This window comes from Cucurbita pepo, chromosome 4 (assembly GCF_057944985.1).
Source record: "Cucurbita pepo subsp. pepo isolate OVF chromosome 4, ASM5794498v1, whole genome shotgun sequence".
Classification (NCBI taxonomy): domain Eukaryota; kingdom Viridiplantae; phylum Streptophyta; class Magnoliopsida; order Cucurbitales; family Cucurbitaceae; genus Cucurbita; species Cucurbita pepo.
Window position 1 is genome coordinate 586,131 of NC_141801.1, and position 17,718 is coordinate 603,848.

The 17,718-nt window shown below is 40.2% G+C and overlaps 2 protein-coding genes across 5 annotated transcripts; both read left to right on the plus strand.

Annotated features, from left to right (window-relative positions):
- Nucleotides 1-3,904: 3,904 nt before the first annotated feature.
- LOC111793111 (protein STRUBBELIG-RECEPTOR FAMILY 3) lies at nt 3,905-11,000 on the plus strand. 2 transcript variants are annotated; one of them, XM_087123473.1, is made up of 17 exons: nt 3,905-3,989; nt 4,458-4,636; nt 4,812-4,938; nt 5,011-5,082; nt 5,676-5,741; nt 5,828-5,899; nt 5,992-6,063; nt 6,138-6,209; nt 6,284-6,349; nt 6,497-6,562; nt 6,675-7,087; nt 7,190-7,602; nt 8,591-8,862; nt 9,783-9,921; nt 10,083-10,219; nt 10,302-10,458; nt 10,585-11,000. In XM_087123473.1, the coding sequence occupies exons 2-17, from the start codon at nt 4,525-4,527 to the stop codon at nt 10,681-10,683; spliced, it is 2,355 nt and encodes a 784-aa protein (XP_086979599.1). In that variant the 5' UTR covers nt 3,905-3,989; nt 4,458-4,524; the 3' UTR covers nt 10,684-11,000. The 2 variants fall into 2 exon arrangements, with proteins under 2 accessions (XP_086979599.1, XP_023530611.2); XM_023674843.2 differs by having other exon boundaries at nt 3,907-4,247.
- Nucleotides 11,001-11,847: 847 nt separating this feature from the next.
- Nucleotides 11,848-17,257, plus strand: LOC111793112 (secretory carrier-associated membrane protein 1). 3 transcript variants are annotated; one of them, XM_023674845.2, is made up of 13 exons: nt 11,848-11,906; nt 12,073-12,148; nt 12,911-13,018; nt 13,129-13,191; nt 13,546-13,579; nt 13,668-13,790; nt 14,569-14,631; nt 14,719-14,812; nt 15,311-15,356; nt 15,443-15,510; nt 15,620-15,668; nt 16,277-16,342; nt 17,003-17,257. In XM_023674845.2, the coding sequence occupies exons 2-13, from the start codon at nt 12,098-12,100 to the stop codon at nt 17,087-17,089; spliced, it is 852 nt and encodes a 283-aa protein (XP_023530613.2). In that variant the 5' UTR covers nt 11,848-11,906; nt 12,073-12,097; the 3' UTR covers nt 17,090-17,257. The 3 variants fall into 3 exon arrangements, with proteins under 3 accessions (XP_023530613.2, XP_086979600.1, XP_023530612.2); XM_023674844.2 differs by having other exon boundaries at nt 11,854-12,148; XM_087123474.1 differs by lacking the exon at nt 15,620-15,668 and having other exon boundaries at nt 11,848-12,148.
- Nucleotides 17,258-17,718: the final 461 nt, after the last annotated feature.

A 17,718-nucleotide genomic window follows, 5' to 3' on the forward strand; every position in this document is an offset into this window, starting at 1 on the left:
GTGGCGGCTAAAGCTTCTTGGTTCCCCACGTCGACATTTCCCACGCGCCTATCTCATGCGCGTGAGTTTTAGCCCCCTATCTTGACTCCAATTCAATACTCTAAAACGAGAGAAATTATTCAACACTAGTATATTTTCTACGTGACAAAATAAATGACGTACTATGTATTTGTAATATACTTTATTAATTATACAAATATGAAGTCTTCATAGTATACTTTATATTAATATACTTTACTATAGTATATTTTCCTTACTGGCACTCGTTTCTTTCTCCAATCGACGTGGGATCCCACTAAGGGGGCCAGCGTCCTTACTGGCACACCACCTCGTGTCTACCCCTTTGGAGAATCCACCCCTTTTGGGGCCAGCGTCTTTATTGGCACACCACCTCGTGTCTACCTCGTTCCTTTCTTCAATCAATGTGGGACCTCACCAAATCCACCCCTTTTGGGGACAGCGTCTTTATTGGCACACCACCTCGTGTCTACCTCGTTCCTTTCTCCAATCAATGTGGGACCCCACCAAATCCACCCCTTTTGGGGACAGCGTCCTTACTGGCACACCCCTCGTGTCTACCCCTTTTGGGGAATCCACCCCCTTTGGGGCCAGCCTTCTTATTAGCATACCGCCTCGTGTCTACCCCCTTTGGGGCGTTACTGACACACCGCCTCGTGTCTACCCCTTTGGGGAATCCACCCCCTTTAGGGCCAGCGTCCTTACTAGCACACCGCCTCGTGTCTAACCCCTTTTGGGGTCAGCGTCCTTACTGGCACACCGCCTCGTGTCTACCCCCTTTGGGGAATCCACCCCCTTTGGGACCAGTGTCCTTACTGACACCGCCTCGTGTCTACTCCCTTTGGAGAACATTGAGAAGGCTCTGAAACCATTTGTAACGGTCCAAGCCCACCGCTAGCAAATATTATCTTCTTTGGGCTTTTCCTTTTCAGGTTTCTCCTCAAAGTTTTTAAAATGCGTGAGTTATGAGAAGGTGTCCACACTCTTATAAATGGTGTTTTGTTCTCCTCCCTAACCAACGTGAGACATCACAATATCTACCAGAGGTGAGCTTGAGCTGTTACAACAAGAGAATCTCTCTCTATTCCTTCGTTTATTCTCGATTTTTAATTCAACTTTATGAAACTTACTTTAATTATAAATTATAAACGTTTATTTATTACCAAGGAGACTAGAAATTGACTTCCAATTTGGACGACTTACCATAACTTACATAACTACACATTTTAATATAATTTTGTGGACTTTGACTCGAGAAAAGTATTAGTCTTCTAAATAAAAGTTAAATAATTAATATATATATATATTTATAAATATTAATTATAAATTGTATTTATAAATTCCACCATTAATATTTTTCTAAGATGGGTTGGAACATCCAACATCCTTATCCATTTCTAATCCATAAATTATATTCTTTTTCCAGAATATTAATTATACCATCATATTCTTATTCCTTTATTTAAATCAAATTGCTACACACCGTTCAACCTAATAATAACTAAATTTTTATGATTTTAAAAAATAATTAAATTATAATTTTACTATTTTAATTTATAAAAAATGGAACAAATTTAGTCAACAGTGTTTACACGCTCTTATAAAGGGTGGGCCCTTGTAAAGGGTGGTTTGTTCTCCTCCCAACTAATGTGGGACATCACAATCCACCCCTCTCACGCTCTTATAAAGGGTGGGCCCTTGTAAAGGGTGGTTTGTTCTCCTCCCAACTAATGTGGGACATCACAATCCACCCCTCTTCGCGGCGAGCGTCCTCGCTGGCACTCTTTCTTTTAATCGAATCAACGTGGGACATCACAATCCACCCCCCCCTTCGGGGTCCAGCGTCCTCGCTGACACTCCTTCCTTTAATCGATGTGGGACCGCCACCAAATCCACCCCCCTTCGGGGCCAGCGTCCTCGCTGGCACTCCTTCCTTTAATCGATGTGGGACCGTCACCAAATCCACCCCCTTTGGGGCCCAGCGTCCTTACTGGCACATCGCCTCGTGTCTACCCCCCTTCGGGGAACAACGAGAAAACATCACAATCCACCCCCTTTTCAGGGCCCAGCGTCCTCGCTGGCACTCCTTCCTTTAATCGAATCAATGTGGGACATCACAATCCACCCCCCCTTCGGGGTCCAGCGTCCTCGCTGACACTCTGTAACGACCCAGATCCACCGCTAGCAGATATTGTCCTCTTTGGGCTTTCCCTTTCGGGCTTCCCCTCAAGGCTTCAGGTTTCCACACCCTTATAAAGGGTGATTTGTTCTCCTCCCCAACCAATGTGGGACATTACAATCCACCCCCCTTCGGGGCCCAGCGTCCTCGCTAGCACTCGTTCCTTTATCCAATCGATGTGGGACCGCCCCCAAATCCACCCCCCTTTGGGGCCCAGCATCCTTACTGGCACACCGCCTCGTGTCTATCCCCCTTCGGGAAACAGCGAGAACGCCGGCACATCGTCCGGTGACTGGCTCTGATACCATTTGTAACGACCCAGATCCACCGCTAGCAGATATTGTCCTCTTTGGGCTTTCCCTTTCGGGCTTCCCCTCAAGGCTTTAAAACGCGTCTGCTAGGGGAAGGTTTCCACACCCTTATAAAGGGTGATTTGTTCTCCTCCCCAACCAATGTGGGACACATTACAATCCACCCCCCTTCGGGGCCCAGCGTCCTCGCTGGCACTCGTTCCTTTATCCAATCGATGTGGGACCGCCCCCAAATCTACCCCCCTTTGGGGCCCAGCATCCTTACTGGCACACCGCCTCGTGTCTATCCCCCTTCGGGGAACAGCGAGAACGCCGGCACATCGTCCGGTGACTGGCTCTGATACCATTTGTAACGACCCAGATCCACCGCTAGCAGATATTGTCCTCTTTGGGCTTTCCCTTTCGGGCTTCCCCTCAAGGCTTTAAAACGCGTCTGCTAGGGGAAGGTTTCCACACCCTTATAAAGGGTGATTTGTTCTCCTCCCCAACCAATGTGGGACATTACACACTCCTTCCTTTAATCGATGTGGGACCGCCACCAAATCCACCCCCCTTCGGGGCCAGCGTCCTCGCTGGCACTCCTTCCTTTAATCGATGTGGGACCGTCACCAAATCCACCCCCTTTGGGGCCCAGCGTCCTTACTGGCACATCGCCTCGTGTCTACCCTCCTTCGGGGAACAGTGAGAAGGCTGGCACATCGTCCAGTGTCTGGCTTTGATACCATTTTGTAACGGCCCAGATCCACCGCTAGCAAATATTGTCTTCTTTGGGCTTTCCCGAGCTTCCCCTCAAAGCTTTAAAATGCATCTACTAGGGGAAGATTTCCACGTCCTTGTACATGGTGGTTTGTTCTCCTCCCCAACCAACATGCGACATCACAAAATCTTTTAAAAAAATTTCAAACAAATCAATTATTTATTAGATACATTTAAAATTTTATAAATTTATTACGGATTTCATTAGAACATTTAGAAAGTGTCGAGTACTATTAGATAAAAAATTAAGTAAAATGTTAGAAGGGTCTGAGGACGATTTATAAAAAATTTATCGACTATTTATGTTATTTTTTTATTTTATCAAATTATAATTTTTTTTAAAATATAGTATAAATTATATTTCTTTGAAATTATAAAATTTACAATTTGATGAAAATAAATAAATATACGATTAGCTCAATATGAATAAAAATAAAAAAAAATAAAAATAAAAAATGACCAAAGAATACAATAAAGAAAGTCCACATTTCCATCAACCCTTTTTAAGCAAATACGAAGCTATCTCACGCGCTCTCAAGCGCGTGGCGTACATTCTGCATGTTTCATCTGAAAAACGATATGCATGACAAATCAGCATTCATGTTCTTAAACTTAATTTTTTATTTATTTATAAATTTTGTTTTTTGTAGAGAGAGAAATAGAACACAGACCAAAACCAGAGAGAGAAAACGGAGCGAAGTTTAAGAGAAATTCTCGCCTTCACCGTACTGTTCTTCTACGTTTCCAACTTTGCCTTTTACTTGATTTTCCAGTTAGGGTGTTCGTCGATTTGAGCTTTAATCGAGTTGAGAATCGAATTGGAAACCAGAAATTTGACGTGTTCTACTTCTTTTTCTTAATTCAATGAATCTCAGTTCATTTAATCCTTCCTATAATTAAGAACTCGAGCTTTTAGAAAGTTACTTCCAGCTTTTTTTCTCTCAATTCCTCGCTTTCCAACGTCAATTTCGCTCTACATTTTGGTAAGTTTCATGCTCCAACTTTACTGTAAGTTCGTATCTCATTCGCTGGAACCTATTTTCTTAATAGATTCAGATTTGAATCGTTTTTAGTAGTTCTTGACTTCGATTGTGCTCGATAGTGAGTTTAATCTTGGTTCTGTGAAATGTTGAGCTTGAATTCCGTCGGTTTCTGTGGATTTTATTGTGCTATTTTTTGGTCGGCGCTTTCAGGTTGTGGAGGATGCTTGCGCGGATTCGGTTTTTAGAATAAGAAGAAATCGAGGTGAGTTTTGCATCAATGGGTTGGAGATCTTTGAGGAGTGCCAATTTGAGGATTTTGGCACAGGTTTTAGTCGGATTCGTGATCTGTGCAGCACAAGTTCTTCATGGAATTACGAATCCAGGCGATTGTGAGGCTTCATTTTAATTTAAACGCTTTAGTTTTGTCATATGATTCGTCATTTTGATCCAAGAAAATGCAAATCAGGGGTGTGATTAATGTTTTTCTAGTGCATTTTATTACTGATGTCTTTATAATAGAGTAGATCTCTACGGCTGATGAACTGCATTATTTCTTGTTCATAGTTGCTGCTATTAGTAGCTTTCATACTGCGCTGGGGCTCCCCAATCTTCCTGGATGGGGCATTGGGCAAGACCCATGTGGAGACGCATGGCAGGGTGTTGTTTGTAATGATTCAAACATCATTAAAATGTATGTTAGTTTCCTTTCGGATTAGTTATTTTATACTTCTCGAAACACAGTTAACTGAACTTTTTGATATAGAGTTGTTAATGCTGCTAATTTGGGAGGCGAGCTTGGTGACAGCTTGGGATTGTTTTCTTCGATCCAAACAATGTAAGTAATTACGTGTGTCTATGCATTAACAATGACGGGTCTAATTTCTAATCGTTGGCTGCATTCTTGATTGAAAGATCCCCTTTCCGAACGACGTTTTCTCTCACGTTAGAAACCATGACCTGCCATAGCGTGCATTACTTGTATATTTATTTCATCTAGTGTAACAAGCCCAAATCCACCGCTAGAAGATATTGTTCTCTTTGGATTTTTCCTTTCGGGCTTCCCCTCAAGGTTTTTAAAACGCGTCTAATAGAGAGGTTTCTACACCCTTATAAATAATGCTTCGTTCCCCTCTCCAACTAATGTGGGATCTCAAAATCCACCCCCCTTCGGGGCACAATGTTCTCGTTGGCACACTACCCAGTGTCCTCGCTGGCATACCGTCCGATGTCCATCCTCTTCGGGGTTCAGCGTCCTCGCTGGCACTCGTTACTCTCTCCCAATCGATGTGGGATCTCACAATGCTTAGGCTGTCACATCTAGCTACATTGCTGATGTTGCTAATGATTACATATAAATCATCTGCTACTTTGCTTTCTCTTGCTATGTTAGTTGCTGACATTTACATTGTGACCTATGCTCGCTGTCAGTGATTTAAGCAACAATCATATAGGGGGAAGTATTCCATCAAGTTTACCCGTTACCATGCAGAACTTGTATGCTCCTATTCTCTAGTGCTTATGCTTTGTTACTTTCCTTGTGCATGGATTGCAAAATATTTATTCATCTCTATCTTTTGCAGGTTTCTTTCAGCTAACGAGTTCACTGGAAGCATTCCGAGTTCATTATCATCTTTGATTCAACTGTCCGCCATGTTAGCCCATGTTCCCTGTTTGTGTTTTTTAGTTTGTTACTTGGCTTATGAATTTCACGTTCGCCTGAGATTTTTCTTTTTCTACCTTATAGGTCGTTGAACGACAACAAATTAAGCGGAGAAATACCAGATTCCTTTCAAGCCATTACTCAATTGGTCAATTTGTATGTTCCATTTCTTAGTTTTTGTGCTTATGCTTTAGTCCTTGGTTCGATTACTCAACCTGTAACTTATGTAGGGACTTATCCAATAACAACTTGAGTGGGCCACTGCCTCCATCTGCAAGCAATTTATTGGCATTGACCACCCTGTGAGTATTTTGTAGCTCTGGCCTGATGTGAATTAGATACGTTCATTCGTGTACTAATTACTTTTAATTTGCAGGCATTTGCAGAATAATCAACTATCAGGGACCCTTGATGTTCTACAAGATCTTCCACTAAAAGACTTGTACTTGTCCTTACTATCTTTTTCATTCAGTTTTCAGGCAGCCATTAGATTCAAATTATAGATAGTTTTGCGAAATTTCAAAACTTAGCCTGGCATGTGCTATCTTTTGCTTGTTTCCTAAATGGTTATTTCCTTGTGTTTGAGCAGGAATATAGAAAACAACCTTTTTTCTGGACCCATACCTGAGAAGATGCTGAGTATCCCTAATTTTAGGTGAGAGGGAGGATATGAGGTTTTTCTTTTATTGCATTTTCTGAATTGGACTATTTTAAACATAGAACCGAATCTTGTTGATCTCATTTTGGCATCACCATCTCTTACACAGAATGGATGGAAACCCATTTAATTCTTCTGTTTCTCCGACGCTTCCTCCTTCTGTATCTCCATCACCACCGTCACCGTCAAAGCCAGCACCACCACCAGCACCGCCCGTTCCTGAAGCACGACCATCTTCTCAACAAAAACCAAAGAATCAGGCTGATGGACCATCAACGCCTGAGGAATCGAGCACTGGAAGAAATAAGAAAAACACTAAAAGGGTTGCTTTGATAACACTTGCAGCTGTATTGTCATTCATAATCTTGGTTTTGGCATGTGTGCTTTTTATGCCAAGGTGCAGAAGGAGAACAGTTGATAGTATTTCCAAGCGACGTCATCAGATAGGTGCTTATAGGGCTGAGAGAGAGAATGCTGGCAATGACGGATCCATGCGCCCTCCAGTTGATCAGATACCTAAAGGTTAATAGATCCTAATTTAGCACTTTTATTTTATTATAATAATTTAATTTGTATAGGAAAGTTATTCCTAGTTATGAGCTGACTTGTGAAAATTATCAACAGTTCCCATCGAGGCAGTAGTAAGGCCGAAGCAGGAAACTCAAATAGAAGCTCAGAAGGTCCCAAAAGCTCATGAAGAGAGAGAGACAAACATGCCAAGAATGAGCGCTATTCCGAAGAAGGATCATCATGAAGTAGATATGAGCGCACTCGATGTCTATCTAATGCCGCCCCCTCCCCCACCACCTCCCCCTCCACCACCACCACCTCCTATTGAAGAGGTCACTGCTGTGCCCAGTGTTCCAGCGGAAGTTCTTCCCTCGAAGCCTCCCACCAAACATAGAACTACCTCAACTTTTGCAAAATCTTTCACCATTGCATCCCTACAGCAATATACAAACAGCTTTTCACCGGAGAATCTTCTCGGAGAAGGTATGCTGGGGACTGTTTATAGGGCCCAGCTCCCCAGTGGGAAGGTAAATTTGCTGCTATCAATAATTTCGTTACGTTTCTAACTCTTTGCTAGTCCTTCTGTTGAATGGCAATGCTTATGGTAGTTCGTTCCTGCCGCATTTGGTGTTTTATTCTTCCTGTGTCTTAATAATTTTACTGATCGTTATCTGTACCAGTTACGATTCTATCGAGTAGTCAGCATATGGAGACATATTTAGTGAGAATTGCTGATATATTAATCTTAACCATGCTCAGATTGAGAGATAAAATTTAGTTTGAGTTGGGCTAGAATGTGAAGAAGCGTCTAATGTATTGATTACTTTTATTGAACACCTACATAACCACTTAATCTAGTTTTTTATTAGTTGTTGACTATAAACTTCGAGCAGCAGATTATGAAAGGTATTCACATTGTTTCTATGAGATCCTACATTGGTTGGAGAGGGGAACGAACATTTCTTATAAAGATGTGGAAACCTCTCCTTAGTAGATGTGTTTTAAAACTGTGAGGCTGATGGCGATACGTAACGGGCCAAGGCGGACAATATCTACTAGCGGTGGGCTTGGGCTGGTACAAGTGATATCAAAGTCAGGCACCGAGCGGTGTGCCAGCGAGGACGCTGGACCCCCAAGGGGGTGGATTGTGAGATCTCATGTTGGTTGTAAAGGGGAACGAAACATTTCTTATAAAGATGTGGAAACCTCCCCTTAGTAGATGCGTTTTAAAATTGTGAGGCTGACGGCGATACGTAACGGGCCGAAATGGACAATATCTACTAGCGGTGGGCTTGGACTCTTACAGTTTCTTTCCTTCTCAGTAGACATCTAATGTAGCTAAAAGAAGGCCACTCTGCTTTCTTGAGTATTGATATTTTCACATGACAGTTGGAAAAAGTTCTATGATGCACTTATGAGAAGAATCTCATTGTCTCCTTATTGATATGCATCGTGGTATTGTTTGTGTTTTAATGACATCATATCTAACATTTGACCATTCTAATGATTTTGAAGCTACTGGCCGTCAAGAAACTGGATAAAAGAGCATTCAATCAACAAAAAGACGACGAGTTTCTTGAGTTAGTGAATAATATCGATAGAATCCGGCATGCTAATGTGGTTGAGCTCAGTGGTTACTGTGCAGAGCATGGTGAAAGGCTTCTTATCTATGAGTATTGCAGTGGTGGAACATTGCAGGATGCACTGCACTCAGATGAAGAGTTTAGGAAGAACCTTTCTTGGAACGCCCGCATTCGAATGGCTCTTGGGGCTGCAAGAGCCTTGGAGTAAGTAACCTATTCATATGACCTTTTTTATGCTAGTTTTAGCTTCGACAGGTCGTTGCTTCCCTCCCCTAAGCAATTCAGGCCATCATTCATGGTTTCCCCTACCCGAAATTCTTAACCTTTTAAGATGCTCAGCTTAATTTTATCCAATTTGCATGATCAAGATTTGGTATTGTGGTTCTCAATGTTTATGTTTCTGGAAACAAAATATTTTAATTCTTTTGCATTATTAGTTGTGTAGTTCCTGTTGACGCACTGCCTTGTGTCCACCCCTTTTCGGGGCCAGCGTCCTTGTTGACACACTGCCTTGTGTCCACCCCCTTTCGGGGCTCAACCTCCTCACTGGCACATCGTCCGATGTCTGGCTCTGATACCATTTGTAACGGCCAAGCCTACCGCTGGCAGATATTGTCCTCTTTGGGCTTTCCCTTTTAGGCTTCCCCTCAAGATTTTTAAAACGAGTCTGTTAGGGAGAGGTTTCCACACCCTTATAAAGAATGCTTCGTTCTCGTTCCCAACTGACGTGGGATCTCACAAATTGTGTATTCACAAGGAGGGGTTATGATGTTGCTTTGCACACCAGGAGTTTCTTAAGGGGCTCTGAGTTTTCTTTCCACGATGGTCAACAAAATCGATAATGTCCAAAGCAAGCCGAATCAGGCAACCCTTTTTCCTCACTGTCCGTGTCTCATGATGTGCCCTTTAGTAGATTGTGACTGGGTCTGCGATTCAATTATAATCCTTCTATAATATAGCATTTTTTCAGTAATATGGGCATAAAGTAAATTGCCTGATGTTATCATTTTCTCATATTTGGTTTGGTTTGGTTTGGTTTGCCTGATGTTACAAGCCAATGAGAATCGTAACGGGGAAATTGTGTATACGTTCGTATTCATTTGGTTTTCATCTTTTGTTTGAAGGTATCTGCATGAGGTCTGTCAGCCACCTGTTATTCATAGGAATTTCAAGTCTGCAAATGTCCTACTCGACGATGAGTTTTCAGTCCGTGTTTCGGATTGCGGTCTGGCTCCATTGATATCAAAAGGAGCTGTTAGTCAGGTAAGCGATAATCTTTAACCTTCTCATAGTCGCAATTCTCTATTTGTAGGACATCTAGGGGTAAAGCACGGTTCGGTGCGGGCCACGAGAGCGGTACCAAATCAGGAGTTTACTCTTGACATCTCTATTGCATTTGACACTTCATTTTCCATACTTTCCAGCTATCAGGTCAGCTTCTGACAGCATATGGTTATGGGGCGCCAGAATTTGAATCGGGAGTTTATACACTCGAGAGTGACGTTTACAGCTTCGGTGTGGTTATGCTGGAACTTCTCACGGGACGGATGTCTTACGACAGGTACGTTGTTGAAAGAAAGCGATATCGATTATTATTGGTCCATTTCTAGTGTATTCATTGTCTTTCCATTGTTTTTGGATAGAACAAGGACCCGAGGTGAGCAGTTCTTAGTCAGATGGGCGATTCCGCAGCTTCACGACATAGAGGCGTTGACGAGCATGGTTGATCCTTCACTCAATGGTCGATATCCTGCCAAATCCTTGTCGTACTTCGCCGATATCATATCAAAATGTGTTCAGGTGAGCAGCTTCATGACATTCCAAAACAGTATCATGCCATTATTATAGCTCCATGCTCTAACCTGGTAGAGTTGGATTGTAACCTGAAATGGATCATCTTCATCACACCTCGATTACGTTTTGCAGTCGGAGCCTGAATTCCGGCCACCGATGTCGACGGTTGTTCAGGACTTGCTGAGCATGATAAGGAGAGAACCAAATGGCAGTGGTTCAAGTGAAGGTTGATATGGTTTTTAATTAGAGTTAGCCACAATCCATTCAACTAAGAAGCAAAAAGAAGTGCCGAAAGATCTGCCATGTTTCTCGTTGAAGATGATGCGAAGATCTTCGAGCGAATCTCCGGGGTAACGTGCTCGAGTTTTGCAATCCAAACTCGCGAGCCATTCATTCATCTTCTCCCTTCTGGTTTGTGTAAGACAACACTTTTGTAGCAAAAGAGCTCCAATTCTTGAGGTGAATCATTTGTGATCATTCCATTGTTTATTAAACTAGATAGTAATATGTATTATGAAGAAATATATGCTAACCCATTGTTGGTGTCATTTCCATTGTTTGGTTACCTTATAACTCTTAAAAATGAATATATATATTATCATATGTGTTTTGTGAACGACAACTGGACGTCTTGTTAGGAACAACGAACTTACACAATGAAATGATATTGTTCACTTTGAGAATAAGCTCTCGTGGCTTCTAATTTTTTTAAAAGGGTTTAGACCAATTGAGATGCGTGAGATTCCACATCGGTTGGAGAGGGGAACGAAGATTCCTTACAAGGGTGTGAAAATCTCTCTCTAATAGATACGTTTTAAAATTGTGAGGCTGACGACGATATGTAACAGGCATAAGTAGATAATATCTATTAGCAGTGAGCTTAGGCTGTTACAAATGATATCAGTGTCAGACATGACGCTAGGCCCCCAAGAGGATGGATTGTGAGATCCCACATCAGTTGGAGAGGAGAACGAAGTATTTCTTATAAGAATGTGGAAACCTTTCCCTAGCAGATGCGTTTTAAAACCGTGAGGTTGACGACGATATGTAACGGGCCAAAGCGGATAATATATGCTAGCGGTGGGCTTGAACTGTTACCAGATGTGTTCGTTGCTTATAAACCCATGGTTTTCCACGTAAATAGCCAATGTGAGACTAATACTTCTAATAATTTTCGACACATCTATATTCCTTTTAAATTAGTTAAATTCATTATTTGAAAATAAATTACAATTACGTTTAATGTTCATGGAGTAATTTGATTGTAACGGTAGTAAAATTACCAGAAAGCCCCTCTCTAGGGGGTGGGGCCCACTAAAGCACTAATCTGCGAGATTAGCATAATAGAGTGTGTTTAGCTTTTAATTACGTTATATTTAAGCATTTTCAGGCGCCAATATTCTTCGTTTCAGTTTTTGTTGGGATAACAGACAGAAACAGAACACATCGAAAGCGTAAAATCCAAAACCGATCAAAAAAGAAAAGGAAAAGAAAAGAAAAAGAAGGATTGCGAGATTCATTCTCTGTTGCCTTCTTCCTGAATCTTCATTTCTGTAAGAAACATCTGATTTCAATCCATTTCTTCATTAGTTTTTCCTTTTTTTTCTTTCTTTCTTTCAGATAATTTGTTTAGATCTTCTTCACAATGAGTCGATACGATTCCAATCCTTTTGACGATGACGTTAATCCATTTTCTGTAAGTTTTCTTCCTCTGCTTTGTTATAATTTGCCTTTCAGATCGGAGTTTCTGGTTTTTGATATCCGTGTTTTGACGATTAGAGTAATGAGCATTTCCATTTCTCGAATGTTTGTTGTTTTATTCCGTCGTGTTAATGAGTTGTTGTTTATGGTTTTCTCTTCGGTGAAATGGAGTTTTTGATCGGCCAGTGGTCTTTCACTTCCTTGTGACGTTTATATTTGATAGAGAACGTCGTTTACGGATGATAAAGAACAAACTCTCATTGTTCGTATGAGACTTTCCTTGCATGTCGCGCTATTTTCTGATGATCAGACGAAAATAAAAATGTGATTATTGTGAGATTTTGTGGCGTCGGAACTGCTCTGATTTGCTTTCTGGGAATGGGATTCAGGAGAACTCAATGTGACCGAGTTAGTTTTGTTGGCTTTCTTAGTTTATTGAAAACCATGGTCTATTAGTGATTTACAATAACAAACAAAATGCTTGCCTCCCTCCTTTTTAAAGGTGATTATTAGTTTGAGTTCTATGATCTGCATCAATGCTTTTCGATATGTTTGCCCAATGCAATTGTACTGAGTCCTTTTATCGAACATAATGATGCGAATCATACTTTAATCAGTTCTAATATACAACGTCAAGCAGTCCCGCTTTCTCCGTCCGAAAAGTGCTGTTCATTCCGGGAGTTTTGACATAATTTTTGCATAATTTTACAACCTATGTTATTCTTCCTCCACATTTTACTGTTCGCCTTATGTTTAGAATTCTGGAGCTGGAGGTGTTCAGCCCGCACCCTCCAGGCTCTCACCTCTTCCCCATGAAACTTACGATCGTGGTGCAACGATTGACATTCCTCTCGATACTGCAAAGGTGGAGTGCATTCTTTTAAATGTTTCGTTTATTATGGGTTTTTACTATTTGAAGCACTATCAAGGGAAAAATAGGATCTCACTTTCTTCACTATTCCTTTCAATTTTTAGGATTTGAAAGCTAAGGAGAAGGAGCTTCAAGCCAAAGAAGCTGAATTAAAGAAGAGGGAACAGGTAATTGCTTTACCACACGGTAGATGCATCATATAATCCTATAACCAAAGGACATATTTTATGTCAATAGTGCATTCAAATTCTGGCTTGTTCTAATTGGCTACTTAACAAATGATAATTATTGGTCCATAAAAACTATGAGTTACGAAATAACTCTCGGCCATTCTTTCTCATCCAATCATTTGTTTGAAGAATATACACTGCGTTTTCTTGTTCCATGCATTAATTGTGTGAACTCATTCTATATTTTCTAATTTGCGTTTCATTGTTGTAAGACTAGTATGAGTTAGCTGATCCCTTGTGCTTTAAAGAAATATTTCTTTCTAAATGACTCTGCCCTTTGTAAATGCTTAGGAATTAAAACGGAGGGAAGATGCTATTGCAAGAGGTATGCATAACTGTTTGGTTGCATCAGAAGAAAGCGAATCATAATTCTTCCCTCTCTAATCTGAAAACTTTTCAATTAATTTTGGCAGCTGGAATTGTTATAGAGGAGAAAAATTGGCCACCATTTTTTCCCCTTATCCATAATGATATTGCAAATGAAATACCGATCCATCTACAGAACGTCCAGTATGTTGCCTTCACAACATTGTTGGGTGAGTGGACGTGATGCTCAATCTGCTTCCAGGTTTTTCACGATAGTTTGGCTAACATTATATGATGGTAACGTTAAGTTGTAGTTCAAACGGCAAATAAAACCGTAATCATGGTGATGTCATGATTTATCAAGCCGCTTCCCAATATTGTGGTTTTTTTATATTGTTTATTCTATCTGAATGCAATTTTTGTTCCCTTCACGTGGATGTATATATAGTTGAGGTTTCTGTGTGACATGTGAACTAGTTCTGGGCCATCGAAGTCTTTTAGCTTAACAAGAGTATCTTGTAGACCATGATCTTTTGTTTTTGACAAATTCTAGCGGCTAACCTTTAACAACTTCTGATATGATCCTTGTAACCACCATTAGGCTTGGTTTCCTCAAAATAGGTAGTTCTGAAGTTTTTTAACTGATCATTTCTAGCAATTATGGAATGGAAGCAAAAGTTTTAGTACTGTTTGGCAGTATTGATTTATTGATTTTTTAAATTGGTGGGTGAAGGAATCATTTTTCCGATGATTCAATAGTGAAAAGGAATAGTCTACTAGTGTCTCTAGTTGACCTGTAGATGAAAGGCATGCTGACATTTATCATTCTGCCCCCACTCTACGCTACACCATCCTGGAGCTCCCCTCCCCTTCCCTCCTCAGTCCTCACTATACACCAAAGGAGAGAATTCCAAATGCATGGCACTTTCCATCTTTCCAGGAATGATTTACTTTTTTTTAATGTGAATTATGTTGCTTAGTCATTGTATTAAATTATTTATTGTCTAGGTTTGGTTGTGTGCCTTTCGTGGAACATTATAGCAGTTACTACTGCTTGGATCAATGGTGAAGGTAAGTTTATAATCTTCTTCATATGCCTATGTCCTTTGAAATATGTTGTCTTCCATGGTCTGTTACTAATAGTTATTACTCATGTAGGTCCAACAATATGGTTTCTTGCTATTATCTACCTCATATCAGGTGTACCTGGAGCATATGTCGGGTGGTATCGTCCTCTCTATCGTGCGACAAGGTATAACTTAATGGAACTACGTTTTTTTCCTTCTTTACCTTGAAAGAAGAATCCCCCAAACCCCAGCCGGCCAGCCCTAATGGTTAATTATACTTCCCGGGTTTTGTTCATTGGGGATATTAGTATTACGCTTATATGAGTCGAGGAAGCTGCAAGAACCTGTTTCATGGGATAAGAATAACTGATGTGAAGATATCTTAAGATATATACTAAGTGAAAGCATACTGTTTCTCTGAGAGAAGGAACATTTGTTTGTAGAAAGTGATGAACCTTCTCAATTGATATATAGTTGATGAATAGGTAGCATTTAATAAATTTAATTGGGTAAAAGTACACTTCAGTCCGTTCTTGTGTTGCTGAACTTGTAAATTGAGTTACAACTTATGTGTGACTCGTAGAAATTTAGCTCTTGAATTTCAGTGTTCTTCTGTATGTTGGTTCGGTCGAATTATCCATTATGGCGATACGTTTAACAAGTTAGCTTATTAACATAAACAGGACTGATAGTGCTCTGAAGTTCGGGTGGTTTTTCCTAGTTTACTCGGTAACCTTTCAAACTTCATTGCAGTTACTTTTCCAACTTTGAAGATGTTTTACTTTTTACCCAAGTTAATAAATTTCTTCTTCCAGATTCATATTAGCTTCTGCGTCTTTTCTGCAGTTGCTCCTCCCATTATATTTAAGGGGAAATCTCTTACGTAAGTTTTGATGTCCTTGTATAAAAGTAGAGGTTTATACTTGTTGAATAACTAATATTTTCTCTTTATTTTCTTGAGAGAAGTTAATGTTGTTTGGTGTTTTTTTCAGAGGGATCTTACCTGCTATAGACTTGTTGAGTTCTAATGCTTTGGTTGGGGTAGGTTCTATTCGAGTTTGCATTTCTGTGTGTGTTTTGAAATGTCACATATTTTGTAAGATTATCCAATATATAGGTGTTCTAAATTATAACCTAGCATTCCAGCGAGATGGGACGTAAGAAATGATAAAAATATTTTTCAAGAAGAAATTTATAGTCAATTATCTGATTGATAAAATAAGTGGTTGTATTTTCAATCTCAAAATTTATTATTTTCTTTCACTTATTTGATTTTATACGATTAGTGTCAAATATCATATCTGTTATGTTAACAAGTGTTGGATACGTGTCAAACAAGTGTCTGAGTATCCAAGTGTCCAACATATATCCGTGTTGAACACGCTAGTCAAACTAAAGTATCCGTGCTTCTTAGGTATTAGGTAGTAAATGAGTGGCCATATTTTTAACCTCTTGACTCTAGGCTCAAGTGAGATTGGTCTTTTGCTTATAAGTACATGAATGTTCATACTGTCACATATCCATTCTACAGAAGTAAACCATGTTACTTATTATTCGATATTTTTTCGTCTGAGCATAGTGATTTTTCTTTCAGTTTATGTAATGATTTTGTCCGAAAACTAGTTAATGAGTAATGACACTTCTCACAGATATTCTACTTCATTGGCTTTGCATTCTTCTGCATTGAATCACTAATCAGCATATGGGTTATCCAGGTTTGTATTCCATAAAGAAATGTTACCCATCTTCGGTTGGGAATCACGACTCTCCACAATGGTATGATATTGTCCACTTTGAGCATAAGCTCTTATGGCTTTGCTTTGGATTTCCCCCAAAAGGCCTCATACCAATGGAGATAGTATTCCTCACTTATAAACTCATGATCTTCCACTAAATTAACCAACGTGGGACTCACTCCCAATAATCCTCAATAATCCTGCCCTCGAACAAAGTATACACTATATAAGCCTCCCCTTAATCGAGGCTCGACTCCTTTCTATGGAGCCCTCGAACAAAGTACACTCTTTGTTCGACACTTTAGTCACTTTTGACTATACCTTCGAGGCTCACAATTCTTTGTTCGACACTTGAGGATTCTATTGACATAATTAAGTTTAGGGCATGGCTCTGATACCATGTTGGGAATCACGACTCTCCACAATGGTACGATATTGTCCACTTTGAGCATAAGCTCTCATGGCTTTGTTTTGGGCTTCCCCTAAAAGGCCTCATACCAATAGAGATAGTATTTCTCACTTATAAATCCATGATCTTCCACTAAATTGAGACTCACTCCCAATAGTCCTCACATCTTCTTCGTTTGCATTCATTTTGTTTTGATTCTCACTGAAAAACTTAATGTATCCAATTTGCAGCAAGTATACATGTACTTCCGAGGTAGCGGTATGGCTGCAGAAATGAAACGTGAAGCCGCCATGGGAACCCTGAGGGCAGCTTTTTGATATGAACATTCAAACTGGTTTTTAGCTGCTGTGAAAAGTCTCAAAGATCAACTCCATCCCCCACCCCCCACTTGAAGAGTGTGCGCGTGTGTGTAAGAAAAATCCATTTTTTTGACCACCTTCGTTTTCATCAACAGTTTTCATATAGTAAAGTTGCTTTTCGTGTTATTTTTCTTATTAATTGATTAAAGATTGTCTTAGCCAAAAACCATATAAAATTGAGCAAGCATGACAAGTATTTTTTTTCCAGTTTTCTTACTCCCTTTGAAGTGAATTTATTGCTGTTAGCCCCACGATTTGGGATCGGACATTATCCCTAAACCATTCTTTGTACTAGCGTGAAAACCTCTCCCTAATAGATATGTTTTCAAACTGTGAGGCTAATAGTGATACGTAACGGGCCAAAGTGGACAATATCTATTAGTGGTGGGCTTGGACTGTTACAAATGGTATCAAAGTTAGATATCGAGCGGTGTGCTAGCGAAGACGCTGACCCCAAGGAGGGTGGATTGCAAGATCCCACGTTAGTTGAAGGGGGGAACGAAATATTCTTTATATGGGTGGGAACGAAATATTCTTTATATGGGTGGGAACAGTCGTTTTAAAATCGTGAGGCTAACGGTGATAGT